The sequence below is a fragment of the Micromesistius poutassou genome, assembly GCF_964030765.1.
Source record: "Micromesistius poutassou genome assembly, chromosome: 10".
NCBI classification, from domain to species: domain Eukaryota; kingdom Metazoa; phylum Chordata; class Actinopteri; order Gadiformes; family Gadidae; genus Micromesistius; species Micromesistius poutassou.
Window position 1 is genome coordinate 4,728,132 of NC_140280.1, and position 17,845 is coordinate 4,745,976.

The 17,845-nt window shown below is 47.0% G+C and overlaps 1 protein-coding gene across 1 annotated transcript in view; it reads left to right on the plus strand.

Moving 5' to 3' along the window:
• The window catches only part of LOC311353864 (protocadherin alpha-C2-like), a gene marked incomplete at both ends in the record, with an annotated part of 28,085 nt that extends 10,785 nt beyond the window's left edge, over nucleotides 1–17,300 (plus strand). Inside the window, 5 exons of the mRNA XM_084473668.1 lie at nucleotides 1,130–1,215; nucleotides 3,659–3,755; nucleotides 3,916–3,986; nucleotides 7,935–8,129; nucleotides 17,284–17,300. Coding sequence (XP_084329794.1) covers nucleotides 1,130–1,215; nucleotides 3,659–3,755; nucleotides 3,916–3,986; nucleotides 7,935–8,129; nucleotides 17,284–17,300 — 466 coding nt within the window. The remainder of the gene's footprint in view (nucleotides 1–1,129; nucleotides 1,216–3,658; nucleotides 3,756–3,915; nucleotides 3,987–7,934; nucleotides 8,130–17,283) is intronic.
• Nucleotides 17,301–17,845: the final 545 nt, after the last annotated feature.

The following is a 17,845-nucleotide window of genomic DNA, read 5'->3' on the forward strand; positions in this document are numbered from 1 at the left end:
CAGACTTCACCCAGTGCAGGTTATTTATATAAATGATGTGAGTTATGTGATACAATATGTTGTTGTCTTTCTGTGGGTCATTATTCAACGGTTTTCTTTTAACAATAACTTGTCACCGTTCTTTTTAAGGGAATAATGAAAGTGAGTCCTAATGTGGTTTTCTCTTCAGCTAACGAAAGGGTGAATGTAAACTGACACCTCTGCTTATTGATCCCTGCATTGTCTGCACTGTGAGAGAACTCCCTGTCTCTTGCTGTGTTTCCCCGCCTCAAACCAGGGCTGTGTAGAAGGGTTCACGAGAACGACCGCATAGTGGGTTTGAAACATGACAACAGTAGATACATATTGCATGGGATTTAGACAGAAAAAAACCCTGCAACCCCAACAACGGTTATGAGGGATTTAACCCAGTACCCCCTCCACCTCTGCCCTCCTACATCCCTAGGAACAAGATGGACGCTCCCGACTACAGAGTTGTGATGTGCTAAGGGCGATATGTCAAAACACTCTTAGGCTGAAAAGCTTGAAAGCTTTAAAGAGCCTGCTCAGCATTTCTAAAAGCAATTAGCATGAAGCCAGGAGTCCTTCTGGCCTGCTGGCTCCTGTCTCTTATACAACCATGGAGGGTTTGATGCTTTAATAAACCTGCATTTTACGGGATGCGTTTTATTGGACGTTTTCAATGCGATTTCAATCACACCAGAACGTGGAATTTGAACATTTAGTAAATTACTATGCAATATAACCAAACTTTATGGAAACTGCATTTATGTTGGACTACTGTTTATGTGAAGTGTTGAAGTGAAGCAAAATTAAGTTTATTTGTGTAGCCCTATATCAAAGTTACAGTCCTAAAGTGATTCACAGGCCCACATGACACAACACCCCTAACCATTAGTCCTAAAGGACAAGAGGGAAGAGACTTTGGCTGTTCATAAACACATCAAGTCCCCTTCCTCTGAGCTGCTCAGTGGTGCAGTGACATAGAGACAAACCTCACTGGACTGGTGTACAGGTGTGTCTGACCTGAGGCGTTCCACAAGGGTCCGTTCTCGGTCCTCTTCGGTTCATTCTTCAGCTCCCCCGACCCCCCCAGCACTGACAGACCCCCATGTGCTTTGTGTTCCAGCGCGGTCCACATGGAGGAGGCGTCGGTCATGCAGGGAGCCCAGGGCATGCTGGTCCAGAACTGGCCCACGGTGTCCAGCGCTGCAGGTGAGGAAAGTACCTCCAACAGACAGGCCGCATGGGAATGGTGAAAACACTGTTACAATGTATCATACAAGAACATATCATACAATTATAATATATCATACAATTGTAATATATTAACAATATTAATACATTCACATTTGGTTGTTGTTCCTATTTTATAAATGGTCATCTTAAAATATTTATTGTTGGTTGTTTCATTTCAAGGAATCTTTCATGTAGCCGAATGAGCCCAGCTCCTAAAATAGAAATGTGAAATATTAAATCCTATTCTATTTGATATGAGAACTCACAAACATAACATTAACTTGAGTCACAGACAAACTAACAGTACACACTAAGTATACGTATATACTCGTACTGTTACTGCAGCCCCAGTAGAGAGGCTGTATTTGACGTTTTTTGTGAATAACAGTGTACTATATATAGAGCAGTTCTAGAATATAAAGGTTTCTGCACTGTACAGACGGTTCATAATTAGCCCACAAAGAGAAATGAAACGGAGATGCAGGTGAGGAAAGTACCTTGAGTAGACGTTCCCTGCTGCAGGGGAACAGGATCAGGTGTCTGGGAGACTGGAAGGCAGCAAGAGGACTCTTAGGTCTGGGGTATGTGGGTTCAGATTTGTATTATTGATCGTCATAGTGGTGCTGATGTTGTCCTATCAACGCAAAAAGTATCAATTCAACAAAAACAAAACTCATTCCGTTGATGACTCCCTCATTGAACAATAGCTTTTTCCGGAAACATTTCAATCAGCATAATTCAAATGTTGTTTTGCTCATTGTTTTGTCATCAGTAGTATTGTATTTCACTGAGCTTTGAACAATCATGAAGCGAATTATCAAAGCTAATCAAAAACAATCACAGGCAAAGCAGAACACATGTGTGTGTGTGTACACACACATACACACACATGCAGACACACACATACTGTATACACGCACACACACACACACATACACACGCAGACAAACACATACACACACACACACATTAAATCAACATGTTTATTTGATAACATTCCACCATTGAGGTTGGCAGCTTCACTTCACTTCACTTCACAAAATCAATCTCTATTCTATCCTGTTCTCCATCATGCGGTCCCACGCGGTGAGCATGGAGGTTTAAAGGGAGCAGGTTTGGAGGTTACGGCTAAGGGCTGAACATGGGATGAGTCTACATGGAATAAGCGAATAATTACACGTCAAGGACACAACCCAACACATGAATACATCACTGTATGACCCTTTGCAATAAACACAATAAACACTTCATGGAGATGAATGCATGAATACATAAAAACATGAATCCTGAACACATTAGCATAAACATTTCAACGCTTTGAAATGAGCATATGGAGATGAATACATTCATTAGTAAACACACAATGTCAATTATGAACACATGAAAACAAACACATTATTCGCATAATTAACACAAGGTAACTCAACAGAACATTTTTTAATGTTGTATTCGCGTTAATGTTTTGTGCCGATGCGGTGAAATGGTTTGAATCCGGTTGAATCGGTGCTGTGATGCCTTTAATCATCAGTAGAACTCAGGTACTCAGTGTGAATGAATCCACGTTCACACTCACAACCAAGCTGACATTATCATATACAGAGCTCCCCCGTTCGAGAGATGCATTGCAGAAACAAGCAGTGTAAATTAGACCCAGTGTGTGGGTGGGTGTGTTTGCGTGTGCGTGTGGGTGCGTGTGTGTGTGTGCGATTAAGTGCTAGGGCAGAATGTGTAGATAATGGTGGTTATATCTGTGCCCACACTGGCTGAGGCTGGAAGATCCCATCCGGATTCTGCTGCCAGATTGATTTTGTGTCTCTCAGTTAGAATTACAGCCAGAGTCTGAAGCTCCAGGGTGAGGGGGAGCTAGCAGCCATCCCTCAGTCAACCTCACCCTCTCCTGGCTAAGAACCACATGCTTCCTTCTGGACCATGGAGGTGAAGGAAGGAGGGGGTGGGAAGGTCTACTGGCTACTGGCTAGTCTAGTGGCTATTCTAATGGCTAGTGGCTAGTCTGGCTAATGGCTAGTCTAGTGGCTACTGGCTAGTCTAGTGGCTACTGGCTAGTTGCTAGTCTAGTGGCTAGTCCGTCTAGTGACTAGTGGCTACTGGCTAGTGGCTAATCTTGGGGCTAGTGGCTAGTGCCTAGTCTAGTGGCTATTGACTATTGGCTATTCTGGCTAGTGGCTAGTAATGCCAGTGACTAGTTTAGGGGCTGCTGGCTAGTGGCTAGTCTGGCTAGTGGCTCTTGGCTAGTCTAGTGGCTACTAGCTAGTTGCTAGTCTGGTGGCTGCTGGCTACTGGCTGCTGGCTACTGTTGGGGCTGCTGGCTGCTGGCTACTGGCTGCTGGCTACTGTTGGGGCTGCTGGCTAGGGGGGTTGACTCCACCCCTAGGTACACAGCCTGTAGGCATCATTTCAGCAAGATGCCCAAAGCCCTCCCTGGTCGTCCACAACCTGTCTCTGTATTCACTGTCCAGCCCCTGCCTGGTCCTTAATGACCCGACTCTGAATCCCCCGTGAGTCGCTTTGGATAAAAGTCTCCGAAACGACTTCCTATTAACAGGAATGAACGGGAACAGCAGTGGTAGGGAGAACCCCCCCCCCAACCCGATCTGATCCGTTTCTGTACTTCATGCTCGGCTGCCCTCGCCCTCACTCCGCCCGCTGCTCCTGCAGAGAGCTGCAGTACGTCCTCATGCACCACGGAGGCACCCTGCCGGAGCGCCGACCGCACGGCCGGCCCCTAGGTGAGCTGCGGCTCCTGCCTCCTGGAGCCCCGCCTGGTCGCCCCCCCCCCCCCCCCCCCCCTCTCTCTCTCTCTCTCTCTCTCTCTCTCTCTCTCTCTCTCTCTCCCTCTCTTTCCTTGGTCGCCCCTCTCTCTCTCCCCGGTCGCCCCTCTCTCTCTCCTCGGTCGCCCCTCTCTCTCTCCCCGGTAGTCCTTCTCTCTCCTCGGTTGCCCCTCTCTCTCCCTCTCTCTCCCCGGTCGCCCCTCTCTCTCTCCCCGGTCGCCCCTACAGGGCAGGGACACGGCCCCTCTGCGCGCCGGCGAGGCACTTGAAGGTCGGGCGGCGTCCTTGCGGCCCGGCTGGTGGCGCCCCCGGGGGAGGGAGATAATGGGGGAGGAAGATGATAGGGGGGGGGCGGGTAACGACGTCGATACCAGGGGTGACGGTACGAGCAGCAGCGGCAGCGTTTCATTGTGCAGTAGGAGAGGCACAGCGAGGGGGAGGGGGGGGGGAGACGGAGGTGCGGAGCGGGGGAGGTGAACGGGATTGGCAGGTTCCCTGCAGTAGCGGTGTTGCTAGGGAACCAGCATGTGAGGCTGTTGCCAGGCAACACTGCCTCACAACGGAGGGACGGAGGGATTGCTGCAGCAGCCACACCCTCCGTGAGGAGGGGGAGGGGGGTTGGGGGGCGGGGGGGGGGAGAGTGGGCGATGGTAGTTTCCATGGCGACCGGTCATATCTCTGAGCGGGAGAGACGGAGGAAGAGGAAGAGGAGGAGGAAGGACAGGTATTAATAGGAAGCAGGGGGAGGGGATGGGGGGTGAGGGGGGCCGAGCAGTAATTGGTAAATATTTTTTTTAAATACAGATTGTTTCTAGATTCTGAATCCAGAAGTAACGGCGGTTCTTGCGTCTCGGCCCGCAGGCGTCAGGGAACGCGGTTTGAGTGTGTCTCTTTGAGTGTGTGTTTGTAACGATGGTTTGTGTGTCTGTAGCGATGGTTTGAGTGTGTGTCTGTAACGATGGTTTGAGTATGTGTCTGTAGCGATGGTTGGAGTGTGTGTCTGTAGCGATGGTTGGAGTGTGTGTCTGTAGCGATGGTTTGAGTGTGTGTCTGTAGCGATGGTTGGAGTGTGTGTCTGTAACGATGGTTTGAGTATGTGTCTGTAGCGATGGTTTGAGTGTGTGTCTGTAGCGATGGTTGGAGTGTGTGTCTGTAACGATGGTTTGAGTGTGTGTCTGTAACGATGGCAGCAGTGAGACTAAACTGGGAAGGCGGTAGCCCAAAATACCAGACAATAGAGACAAGGCTTCCGCCAGCTAGACATCCTGGTATCCATGGCAACCGGTGTACAGCACGCATAGCGATAGCTGCTTTGATAGTGCTGGTTTGGTGGGGAGGAAGTCTCACATGTTGTCACACACACACACGCACAGTTATACAGACACACATGTACATACACACACACACACAAACACACAAACATAGACGCACAGACATACACACAAACACACACAGACAAACATACAGAGGCACACATACATACATACAGGCACACACATTCACACAAACATACACACACGTATATACAAAATGACACACGCACACAAACTTACATGCAGAAATACACACACAGACACAGACCCACGCGCACACACAAATACATACAGACACGCACAAACAAAAGCAGTTCGATTAAAACCTGTGCCAGTGACTTAAGTCTAATGAGCGGGAGTGGAGAGAGTGGAGGGGAAAGTGGGGGCAGACAGCAGCTCATGAATGAAGCAGCACCCGTCCCTGACATTTGAGGTGATGGAGTTGTTATGGGGTGGAGACTCCATCATGCCTCCATTATATATTTTATTATAGTCCCTGATGGCAGAATGGTAGAATATTTATGGACCTACAATATGCGCAGTGGAAATTAAGACATGGTCCTTGATTGACACCGTGTAAAAAGTGTCTGCTGTTATGATGGTGTAAAGTCAAATTTATCAGGACGGATATTTGTGACGCAGCTGTCACTGAGAAAGAGTGACAGAAGACTGCTCTGTGAGCAACACTCGGCTATCAGCTAAATAGTTCAGTCTTTTTTTATTTGTTTTTAATTTAAATAACACCCTCTTTTAACACCACCGCCGTAACATAGTAACTTGTGTGAGTTTCCTTATGTCCCTGACGAAAAAAATACTATTGTAATAATAACAACGTTAATATGTTCACTTTTGGATGTTGTTCATATTTTCTAAATGGTCATCTTGAAATATTTATTGTAGGTTGTTTCATTTCAATGAATCTTTCATGTAGCCGAATGAACCCATGTTGCTCCTAAAATAGAATTGTAAATATTAAATCCTATTCTATTTGATATGCCAGTTCACAAAAATAACATTGACAGGAGAGTCACAGACAAACTAACAGTGCACACTAAGTATATATATGTATACTGGTACTGCAGCCCCAGTAGAGAGGCTGTATTTGACGTGTTTTGTGAATAACAGTGTACTATATATAGGGCAGTCCTAGAATATATAGGTTTCTGCACTGTACAGACTGTTCATAATTAGCCCACAAAGAGAAATGAAACTGAATATTTTCCAAGGGCCGTGTTTGATCTGAATAAACTCTGGAGGGAAAGTAGGTCAGGGAGAGAGAGCTGGTGTGATCCATAGAGCATGCTCTGCCCGCCTACCTCACTCTCTCTCTGTCTCTCTCTTAATGTGTTCCTTGCTCTCTCTCACTGTGATTTTCTTCCTTGTTCTCGCTCACTCCCTCCCTGCCTTGCTCTCTCTCTGTCTCACACTCTCTCTCCATCCCTGTCGCGCTCTCTCTCACACTGTCTGCCTCGCTCTCCCTCTCTGTCATTCTCAAATTAGCTGCCTCGCTTGCTCTCCCTCTCTCTCGCTCTCTCACTCTCACTTGCTGAATTCATCTCTCACTCACTTCTCATTCAAACTTTTTTTCTCTCTGTCACTTTCTCTCTCCATCCCTGTCTCCCTCTCTATCCTCCCTTTGTCCCTCTCTCTCTTCCCTCCCCTTCCCCATCACTCACTCTGTGGCTATTCCTCTTCCATCTCTCTCTCTCTCTCTCTCTCTCCTGCTCTTTCATCCTCTGATTCCTCTCTGACGTGCCCTTTTGACCTTGCCTCTCTATGTTCATTTGACGTCTCACTCTCCACCCCATAATCTCCCGCTCCTCCTCTCTTCTTCTCTCTCTAAATCGGTCCCTCGTCTCCCCTTGTCACACATGCCTGCTCCCTCTCCTTTCTTCTCACACATCTTTTTCTCGCTTTATTTAAGAAATGTTTTTTGTATTTTTTCAGCCTCTCTGTTGTCTCCAGAACCTCAGACGGTTTGAATCTCACTTCTTTTCAGTCAACATCCGTCTAGTGCAGCCTCTCTGAAACACATTGTGTATAGCATCATCCAATGGCATCACATGTAAACTCATAATCACGTGATAATCATCACATCTTATTTAATAATTTTGTGTTGCTTTTGTGTGAATTCACTGGTCATTAAGGAGCAGGTAGGGGTTAGACAGTACAAAAACAAGTCTTAGGAGCAGGTAGGGGTTAGACAGTACAGAGACAAGCCATGAAGGAGCAGGTAGGGGTTAGACGGTACAGAGACAGGTCATTAAGGAGCAGGTAAGGGTTAGACAGTACAGAGACAGGTCATTACGGAGCAGGTAGGGGAAAATGTTGTTGAAATGTTGTGTAACTGTTGTAGCATGAGAATCGGATTCGGAAACAGAATTCGGGGCGGATTCGGTCTGACTCCAAACTGAGGTTAGACTCTGTGCTTCAACCCCCATGCTGACAGTTACATGCTATTATTAGAATAAAAAAGTAAATAATCCATCTCTCTCTCTCTCTCTCTCTCTCTCTCTCTCTCTCTCTCTCTCTCTCTCTCTCTCTCTCTCTCTCTCTCCAGACGGGGAGGGTGGGGGAGAGCTTTCCCCTCCAGTGGGCGCGGGGGTCGACAGCAACAGCTGGCACTTCCGCTACGGCGCCGGGGGCCCCGTCTACGGGCCCCCCCCCCCCATAAGGGCGGGCGATGTCCCCCCTGAAGCCTTCATCATCCCGGGGTCTCCCGCCATCATCTCCATCCGCCACGAGCCCGCCCCCCCCGCCGAGGACAAGGGCGAGTTCATCAGCTTCGGCAAGAAGGGGGAGGACCCCAAGAAGAAGAAGAAGAAGAAGAAGGACAAGAAGGACAAGAAGGACAGCAAGGGGAAGGGGGGAGACGACACGGACGACTAGGGGGGAGGGAGGGGGAGGGAGAGAGGGGGAGGACAGTGACGACTAGAGGGGAGGGAGAAGGGGAGGACACTGATGACTAGATGGGGAAGCGAAGGGGGGGAGAGAGGGATAGGGAGGGAGGAAGAGAGGGACGAAGGGGGAGGACACTGACGACTTGAGGGGGAGAGAGGGGAAGGAGGACACGGATGACTAGAGGGGGAGGGAGGGAGAGGGAGAGAAAGAGGGAGAGAGCGGGAGAGGGGGAGAGAGAGGGGAACGACGACATGGATGTCTAGAGGGAAAGAGGGTAAGAGAGGGAGAGAGAGAAGGGTTGAGGGAGAGAGAGAGGGAGGGAAAGAGAGGGTGATAGAGGAAGAAGGGAGAGCGGGAAAGAGGGAGAGAAGGGAGAGAGCAAAGGGGGGTGAATGCTGAGAAGGAAAGAACTACCAACCGACCAAACTGACGACGACGAATCGAATCAACAAAGCCCAAAGCCCCCGACAGACTCCGTTCTGGACGGAGGACGCCCCCTTGTGGTTTGTGCTCTGCATTGACACTTTGGCCAAGAAAACACAAAGAAACTAACACACAAAATAGCCCACATGGCAAACTTTGCCCGTTTTGGCCTTTCGAATAAAACCAACAGTCTAGGAGACTGCGGATAATTAACACAAAAACTATTTCAATAATTCTAAATTGTCCGAAAAACTGAAATTCCTTGGAAGATTTAAATGCTGGACAAAGAAAAACTCTACCAATAGAAACGAATATGGTAGAACAGAAAAAGCTTTCTGTGTCGTCAAAGGAGGAGAGCTATTGGAACCCGGACCTCGTCATGATACTCTTTGATGAGATCAGATTCGATGTATTAATGAACTGGGTTTGGTGGCTCTGGCATCTCTGTCTTAACCACGCCCCTTCTTCAATTACCTCTCTCTCCACGACCTCACCCGGAGGTCAAGAGGTCAACAGGAAGTCAATCTAATATGTGCACCAGGCATACATCATCGCTAGCAACATGGAGGCCTTTAAATTCAAGTCAAAAGTGAGTCTTTTGTACAAAATTTGAAGAAAAAAACAACAAAGAGAAGCAGCTGAGCAGCATTATTATCGACAGGATTTTCGAGTTCGGATTAGAGTTGTGAAGCCGCCGATATAAACCACCGTTCTCGCGTCCCAGATATAACCCAGCACAAACTCTGAGCACCTGCACTGGGCGGCAACAACAATGCGCAAGTCTGTTCCCGTGTTCGGGCGGAGAGAGGTAAAGTCCCTGCTAGTTGCTAGTTTGTCGGGCAATCCGTGAGGCAACCAAATCTGGAGACAAACGGACCCTGATCTCTAATTAACGAGCAGCAATACGGCCTTGTAGCTGAGCAGATAAACACAGAGGCTCCTTTTGGAAAACAGCATGAAGTAACCTTAAAAAATGATGAGTCATGCTCATCTATTAACGAGTGTGACTCTGTGACGTTGTATCATTTCACCCGCTTTAGTGCTTGCATAACTATTTAGTTGTTAAAGGGTTAAGTTGTTTCAAATTCTTCGTGATGCAGCGCTTGTGTTTCAGTAAACGCGTAATTTGGGGACTTGGTAGCGGGAAAAAAATAGGGGAATACGAAGGGAACTTATACCTGCAGCTAATGCTTTTGACCTTCGACCCTGCTGAACCTGACAGGGTTCAAGGGTCAAGGTTGAACACCTACTGTGTGACAACACAACAGAGTCCCACCTGAACCCACTTTGTGCCGCACAAACAATATAATACACCCATACTTACACACACACACACACACATATACACAGGGCCGTTCTGACCTGGGGACACTCAGTGACATCTCACTTAGGGGGCCGCCGTCCCAAATCTGAGTGATCTACACACTTTCTAAATCTTCATAAATTCTGAAAAAAAAAAAAAAAAAAATATATATATATATATATATATATTGCTTCCCATTCCCCCACCAAAACTAATGTGGTTTAGTCCAACAAAGGTACAAGGGGGAGAATGCTTCCATTACAAAAAAAATATTTGCGGAATTGATGCAAAAAAGCACAATTTGAACCAAATCAAAATCACCAACTAATTAAAAATCGATTTAAAAAGAATAACAAAAAGTTGACCAAATGTATTTAATAATTTATTCAATTTTCTCAGGGTCCCCCTGGTGGGGGGCCCTTAGCCATCGCTTGTAACGTTTATCGCTATAAACGGCTCTGCACACACACTCACATCAGACGAAGCTCCGTCCATAGAGACAGACGGACTCTGACACAGCATAACATCATCAATCAGAGCAATCCCGCGGATGGAAACTCCAGCTGTGAGCCTGAAAGCTTGTTTTCGGCGTGTAATATATGGTTACCCGTTAGGGGGGGAGGGGGGTGGTGGTTGTTGGTTTCTGTTCGAGCCGGGGTTCCGGGGAATGTTTAGATATCCGTGGCTGTGTTCGAGTCCCTCCGGTGACGGTTGGATCCCGCCGTCCGCCACCGGTTCTCCTCCGGACCGTTCAGAGGAGAACCGTCCGATGTACAGTCACTCAGTCCCGCGACGTTTTTTTTATTCTCGTAGCACAGTGTCGTTACATTTCTCTCGAACACACACGTACACACAGACACACACACACACACACACACACACACACACACACACACACACACACGGATCCACTGGACTCGAACACATTGTGACGTCACACACACACGCTCGACGACATTAGTCGTGCGTCATGGGGAGCGGACAGGTTTTGTAATTGGCGATGGGGGTGGGGGGGTGTAGATATACAGGACAAGACGACAGAGAACATAGATGCATCCAGAGGGTTTATGACGATGGTTTTGATACAAATGTTAGTTATTCGTGTGCAAGGAACTAGATAGCGAGATCCACACACACTGGTGTCGAAAACTTCTGAACCACAACTACAAATAAAAAGTATGGCTAGATTAGAATACGATGAAAAAATAATTGTTCAGGCAAATCTACTGGACACCCTAAACCTTTTTTGTAAAAAAAACAACAACAACAACTTGAAAATAACAATGTTTGGAAATGGTTGCTACTGTATTAAATATGCCCAGGCCTAACGGCAATGTATATGCACTAACCTCAATCTATTATTAAAGCTTACTTTGATTGAGGGATTTTAGAAGAATTTTCAAATCACAAACTTGGTGCTTATTGTTAAACATTCAAAGTAACCAAAATTACTTCCAGGCAAACTGCACAAGCATCAGGGGATGAGATTGACAAACAATTGTGTGTTGTAAAAAGTATTTATTGGATTCCAGAACTGTGACAAACTACTGAGAAATAGCCAGAAACAAAAGCCAATCAGTGACCTGAATCTGTTGTGTTGTGTGTGTGTGTGTGTGTGTGTGTGTGTGTGTGTGTGTGTGTGTGTGTGTGTGTGTGTGTGTGTGTGTGTGTGTGTGTGAGTGTGTGTGTGTGTGTGTGTGTGGGGGGGGGGGGGGGGGGTGTGGGTGTGTGTGTGTGGACAAACAAAGGCATTACAAAATGGTGGCTAACTAATTGTTATTCATCATCTGCAAGTTTGACTTATGGTCAACAAAATGGTAGAGAAAGGGGCGTGGCCCACTGGGGTGGTCAGACAGGTGACTAAACACACTGAATCTAAACATCTGGACTGGGTGTGCCTCACCTGTCCAAGGTGAGACCGAGGGAGACAGAGAGCAGAATGCTGAGCTGCTATTGGTCCAGAAGTCCTTCATAACCACATGGTTCTATAGCCTCCAGGTGTCACTTCCTGCTGTCTGCATGTTCTGAGCAAAGGAAACTGATACTCTATAGATAATAATAATAATTATATGTAAACATACGTCTGTACTCTCCAGGAAAACCAAGGGAGGTTTGGAAATAACTATGATACCCTTTCTCCCTTAAAACCACAAAAACACACACATACACACACACAAACGCACCCATATACAAGTACACATAGAAATATATATATATATATATATAGAAACTGTACATAAATACCTGAATACATACATGTACAGCAACCGTAATCTGCAGTAATTCATGCTTAATAACCTGGATCCACACGTTCTGCGCTGTTCCAGACCGCCTTCTAGAGACAACATGCCGTAGTGTTACGCCTTGAAATGATTTCTGCTAATCCTTTTTTCTACCTGCAACAACTCAGTCCCTTAAACGTTGTGTGTGAAGCTTTGAACCACTGACCAGATCAGACCGGCACCGCCCTGTCGTGATCCCAGCAACTTCATCGTCATCACCCGGACCCCTTGTCCCCCCCGTCCCCCCGTCCCCCCCGCCCCATTGTCCAATAGAAACCACGCAAAAAGAGACAAAAAAAAGAAGTAAAATCCATGAGGTGAAAACGGTAAAAAAGAAGCTGTAAATGGTGTTGTGTGCTCTGCTTGTGTCTCTGGTCTGTTCCAGACCTCGTCCTGTTCAGACCTCTCTGTGTGTTCACCGGCTTCTCATTGTCACGGTGGTGGTGATTATAGTGAACCTCATGATTTCAATCAATCTGGTAAATGTGTTTTTGTTAATAAGTCACAAATAAATCTTTTCTTAAGTATCTTACTCTTGTTTTTGTCTCTTTTTTGTAGCGGTATATGGTGTTGTCTCTAGTGCTCACTGAGCGATGTCGTCTGGTCTGGTTCTGGAGGAGAATGCCTTAAAGCCTGCTCGACCGTCCTTGAACACAAAGAGAGAAAATCATCCACAGTTTTGAGTCTGTCTCTTTGTAAGTTGTAGCTGTCAATTTAAATGTCAGGCGTCTCGCTGGAGAAAAGCTTTGAGTGTTCATCACAGAGAAGGACTATTACTTTCACATCCATCCAACCAAACATCCAATAGAATACAATTGTGACCCTGAAAAGTATTCAGGGTGAAAACAAGATAACAAGGGTGAGTTATACTAAATATCTCAACATTATGCAGAGATAGGGTTAGGGTGCTGGCCTCCCAGCTGAAAGGTTCTGGGTTCGATCCCCACTGTTGGCAGTCTGAACTGTTGGCCTCCAGGCCCAGCCCCCTCCCTGCTCCGACGCGTCTGATTCACGGTCACCTTGGACACAAGGAGGAGATAATAGCACAGAGTAATAATTGCTGGAGTCAAACTTCAGATAAGACCTGAGTTAACATTAATCCAAACCCTCCCTCGCTGTAAGCCTCTTATTTTGTATTTTTTTGCTGACTTTCTGCTGAGTGAGCAGAAATGACACCGTCCCTTTGCGTTACCACTGATGAGTGGCAGGCTGAACGGAGGCCCCGCCCCCTAGTTACCACAGAACCAATCGCAGAGGGCCTCTCCGCTGTCACTAACCGAGCAGTGGTGAAACAGCGCCCAGTAGAGGTAGCAAATATATCTAATTTTCCAGTAACTTATAGCACCTATACAACATAACACACATATTCTAGATATCAGACTCTGTCTTTAAGCATTAAACAAGACATAAACAATTCACTACTTGATTGATATTATGTATTATCCAAATTATTATTGATTAAAGCTATTGATTAATAACACTTATGCTGTAGGCTACTACTATGACTTTATTTTTAGCAACCTAAAACTCCTGATAATCATAAACATAATCACATCATCGATCATCTGCACAAGAAAATCAATAGCCATAATTACCTATTATCAACACCGTACTCGCTTCCATGATGGGACATCCATTAATAAACTATATTATCAGTGCAGAGTGTGTGAAGGATAAGAGAGTGAAAAATGTCGATCCCTCCTCCGGGAGGATTGGAGTAATGATCGTTGAACACCAACCGCCTCTCAATCGATTAGCAGTTCTCCCACGTTTAACATTCAAGGAATCATTTGTCTTAGAGGAAATTTGACGATTTAAACGTCCAATTCCATTCATTGGTGTCTTTCGTAAATAGGGGAGAAAAAAGTGTCAAATCCTAGTGCTGTGATCCAACTGTACACCCATTGTTACTCTACAGCGCCCCTTGCAGGCCGCAGTCAGTGTTGCAGTTACAGTATGGCGTGTGATGCAAGATTCACAGCATCTGCTGGACATTAAACGCCATCGCATTCAACTTGTATACGGTTAAGATGATATGTGGGTGTCTGAACGAAAAAAATAATGCTTGCATATCGAGTCAGACATCTATGCAGCTCAGAAATAAGACTTCTCCTTTGTCATTTGACCTACAAACAATTGTACATTTACAAAGATATATGTGGAATATGCATGTGAGATGGTGTAATACCTTTGAATTTGGAGTCCTTCGTTTTCTGTTTGAATGATTACACATGTTTTATTTATATTGATTCCAAATCACGTCTTAGCTTATAATGATTGATTATAAGTATATTATTTATTGAGCTGTAATAATCTACCCATGGAGGGAGATCACAACCATTTTATCATAAGAGATTAGTATCCATGAATCTACTGTTCCTATTTCCCTAGAAACGGTTAACTATATATCATGACTCTTTCAACTTTTACTGTTACCTCGTAATTTATCCACAGTCCCTTAGCCACTCATGCAAGTCACTCTCTCTCTCTCTCTCTCTCTCTCTCTCTCTCTCTCTCTCTCTCTCTCTCTCTCTCTCTCTCTCTCTCTCTCTCTCTCCACCCCATCTCTCTCGATTCCTATCCCCCCTCACACCAAAAACAAAACCCTGCATGTTGGGTGGTGCAACGCTGATGGAATCAGCCGAGAGAGGGAGAGAGAGAGAGAGAGAGAGAGAGAGAGAGAGAGAGAGAGAGAGAGAGAGAGAGAGAGAGAGAGAGAGAGAGGAGCAGAGCTACAGAAGGAAGGAGGGAGGGAAGGGGACAGCCGGGGGAGAGGAAGAGCGAGTGAGAGAGAGAGAGAGAGAGAGGGGGAGAGTGAGAAAGAGAGAGAGTGAGAGTGAGAGAGAGAACGAGAGAGAGAGAGAGAGAGAGGGATAGTTGTCCGTGCGAGGCAGCCCGTCACACTGCTGTAGTGAGGGGAGAACGTGCACACGCTGCAGCCGAGCCAAAACAAGACGACCAGAGACGGAATTCAGGACGCAGATGCCCTGTCCCCTCCTCCTCCTCCCTCTCCTCCTCCCCCTTCTCCTCCTCCTCCTCCTCCTCCCCCCTCTCCTCCTCCTCCCCGGGACCACAGAGAGGAGTTTGCAGAAGGCACCTTTGGGAAACACTTCTCATCCTGCAGCCCTGCGATGCTGAGACAGGAGTGGTGAAGGGCTGGTCTGAGCAGTTGACCTCATCACTGGTGGAACTAAAACACAGGAAGAGTCCGCCCTCGCGTATTCCTGATCCGGGACCAGGAGGAAGCCAGGAGGAGAGCCGGAGGTGTTGGAGTGCAAACGTGCAGGAGGGGATGATGGACAGGACGTCTTGTGTTAAGGCAGCAGCAGTGAACCACCGAGGTAAGCACTGCAAATACGTCTTGGAACGACCGGTACAGTGAGCGGACAACGGTGTCTAAAGTCACAGTGAGCGTCCGCCCAGGACAGGGTCTTTGTTGTTCGTTAGTTTGGTGATGTTAGTCAGGAGGGATGCGGTTTTACAAGGACAACGAGAGAGGGAGTGAGGGAGAGAGAGAGAGAGAGAGAGAGAGAGAGAGAGAGAGAGAGAGAGAGAGAGAGAGAGAGAGAGAGAGAGAGAGAGAGAGAGGATTTACTCTAAGATCTGAGATCAGTGGTCACTGATCTACGTACCGCGGTCACTCTGATGCTGATGACATGGGATAGTATGATGATAAAAAAGAATAAAAGCCCCCCCCCCCCCCCCCCCCCCTTCAGGAAGACATGAGTCAACCATCAGCCTGGGATAGACAGTCAAGACAGTCAAATAAAAGTCCCTTGAATAATCTACCTGGGATGTTGACGTGTTAAATTCCTGGTAGGCATCACCCAGCCATCAGCTGGGGACAGTAATCTCTTTGGCTCAGCAAGAAGGAGGAGGCAGAGAGGGGTGTTCAGCCGGAGTAGACAGAGTCTTAACGTCTTTTCATATATCAACACATATTTTCTCTAATTTGCATGTACATACAAACGCATACACACACAAATAAATCATGCATGTCATCTTATGCACACAGAAACTTCTCAAAGCCTTCCTGTCCAAATACTGCCTCCACTCCTCTGTTGGTCTTGGCTGCTGAGTTCTAATTGCATAAATCATTCATTTGACCTTACATACACCACACTCACCTACACACCAACCCACATGCCCACACACGTGTGCACAGACACACACTCACATGTATTCACACACATACCCACGTGAGTGTGCATGCCCACACACACACACACATGTGTGCGCACACACACACATACGCACACACACGCTCACGCACACACACACACACACACACACACACACCTGGCGCACACACACACAAGTCTCTCACAACCCACACACAGGTGAACACACAAAATGACAGTTCCCCTCTCTCACACACACACACACACACCGACACACGTAACACATTTGCGCACACAATGCCACTCTGGTTAAATGCCCACTAGGTTAATGAATTTCATAGCGTCCACCTCCAGTCCACATTACAGGCTGTGCCCAAGGTGAGCTGAAAGAGAAGGCTTTAATGAGATGGGGAAGGGGCCTGGCTCTGATGTCAGCTTTTATTGTGTTGAGAGGATATACAAGCTTTATGAGAACACAGCGCCGTCAATTATTTATACTATCGTAAATATTTTACAATATTTAAAGCAGTTTAACAACTTATTCATGAGATATGAATCATGTTTCTGTTTCTGTCGATGAAGTTTTCTTGGTTAGAGGCTTCAAAGTTCCCAAACATTCCTAACGACGTGTGCAAATCCCAGATGTGAACCTTAAAAGAGAGGTAACCCAGCGGCAGGTTTAAATCCAGGCTAGCTGTCAGAAGGTTCTCGTCTTACCTCCACGGCGTGTGTAAAGTGACACCAGAGACGTACACTAATCCTCCCGCCTCACGCTAAGTAAGTCCTAAGTCCTAAGTTCTAAGTCCTCCTCCGTGTTTACATGCTTCTAGGTTGACTCACCAACACCTCCCAACATCTAAACACCACGACTCACCGTACCCTGACTGTTCTCTGTTGCCTCTTCTCTTCCAGACGTTGCGTTGAGCTGAGAGGAGTCCTCTTCTTCTTCATCTTCTCGGTCGGTACCCAAGGATGGGGAGGCGAGCGACGGACCTCGCCACGCCGGTTCCGGTTCTCGGTGTTCCTGCCCTGGTCGGACTCCGCAGCTACAAAACCCTTGCGGGGCAGAAGACCGCCGCCCCCCCACCGCTGCCGTCGTTGTCATGGACACAGCAGTGCAGCATCGGTGTCCAGACATCTCCAGGCGTCGGGAAGCTGCCCCTTCTTCATCCCAGCGCCAAGCAACCGGTCAACATCCTCTTCACCCCATTGGGGAACAATGCTACCAACACCTTGGAGAGCTTCGAAGCCAAGGAACTCAAAGAGGAAGAGATCTTACAACCGACGCAGAGTGACAGGTACCAGGGGCTGGCGTCCAAACAGAGGTGTGTGGAAGCCAAGACCCGAAAGGAAGTGACTTTCCAAGAGTTGCCCGCAGGGACCAGCGAGTACCGGGAGGGAAGCCAGGCCAACAATAAGAGCGACTGCTGCTACGCACGGGCAATCAAGACCAACCCACACCTGGCAGGGAGCC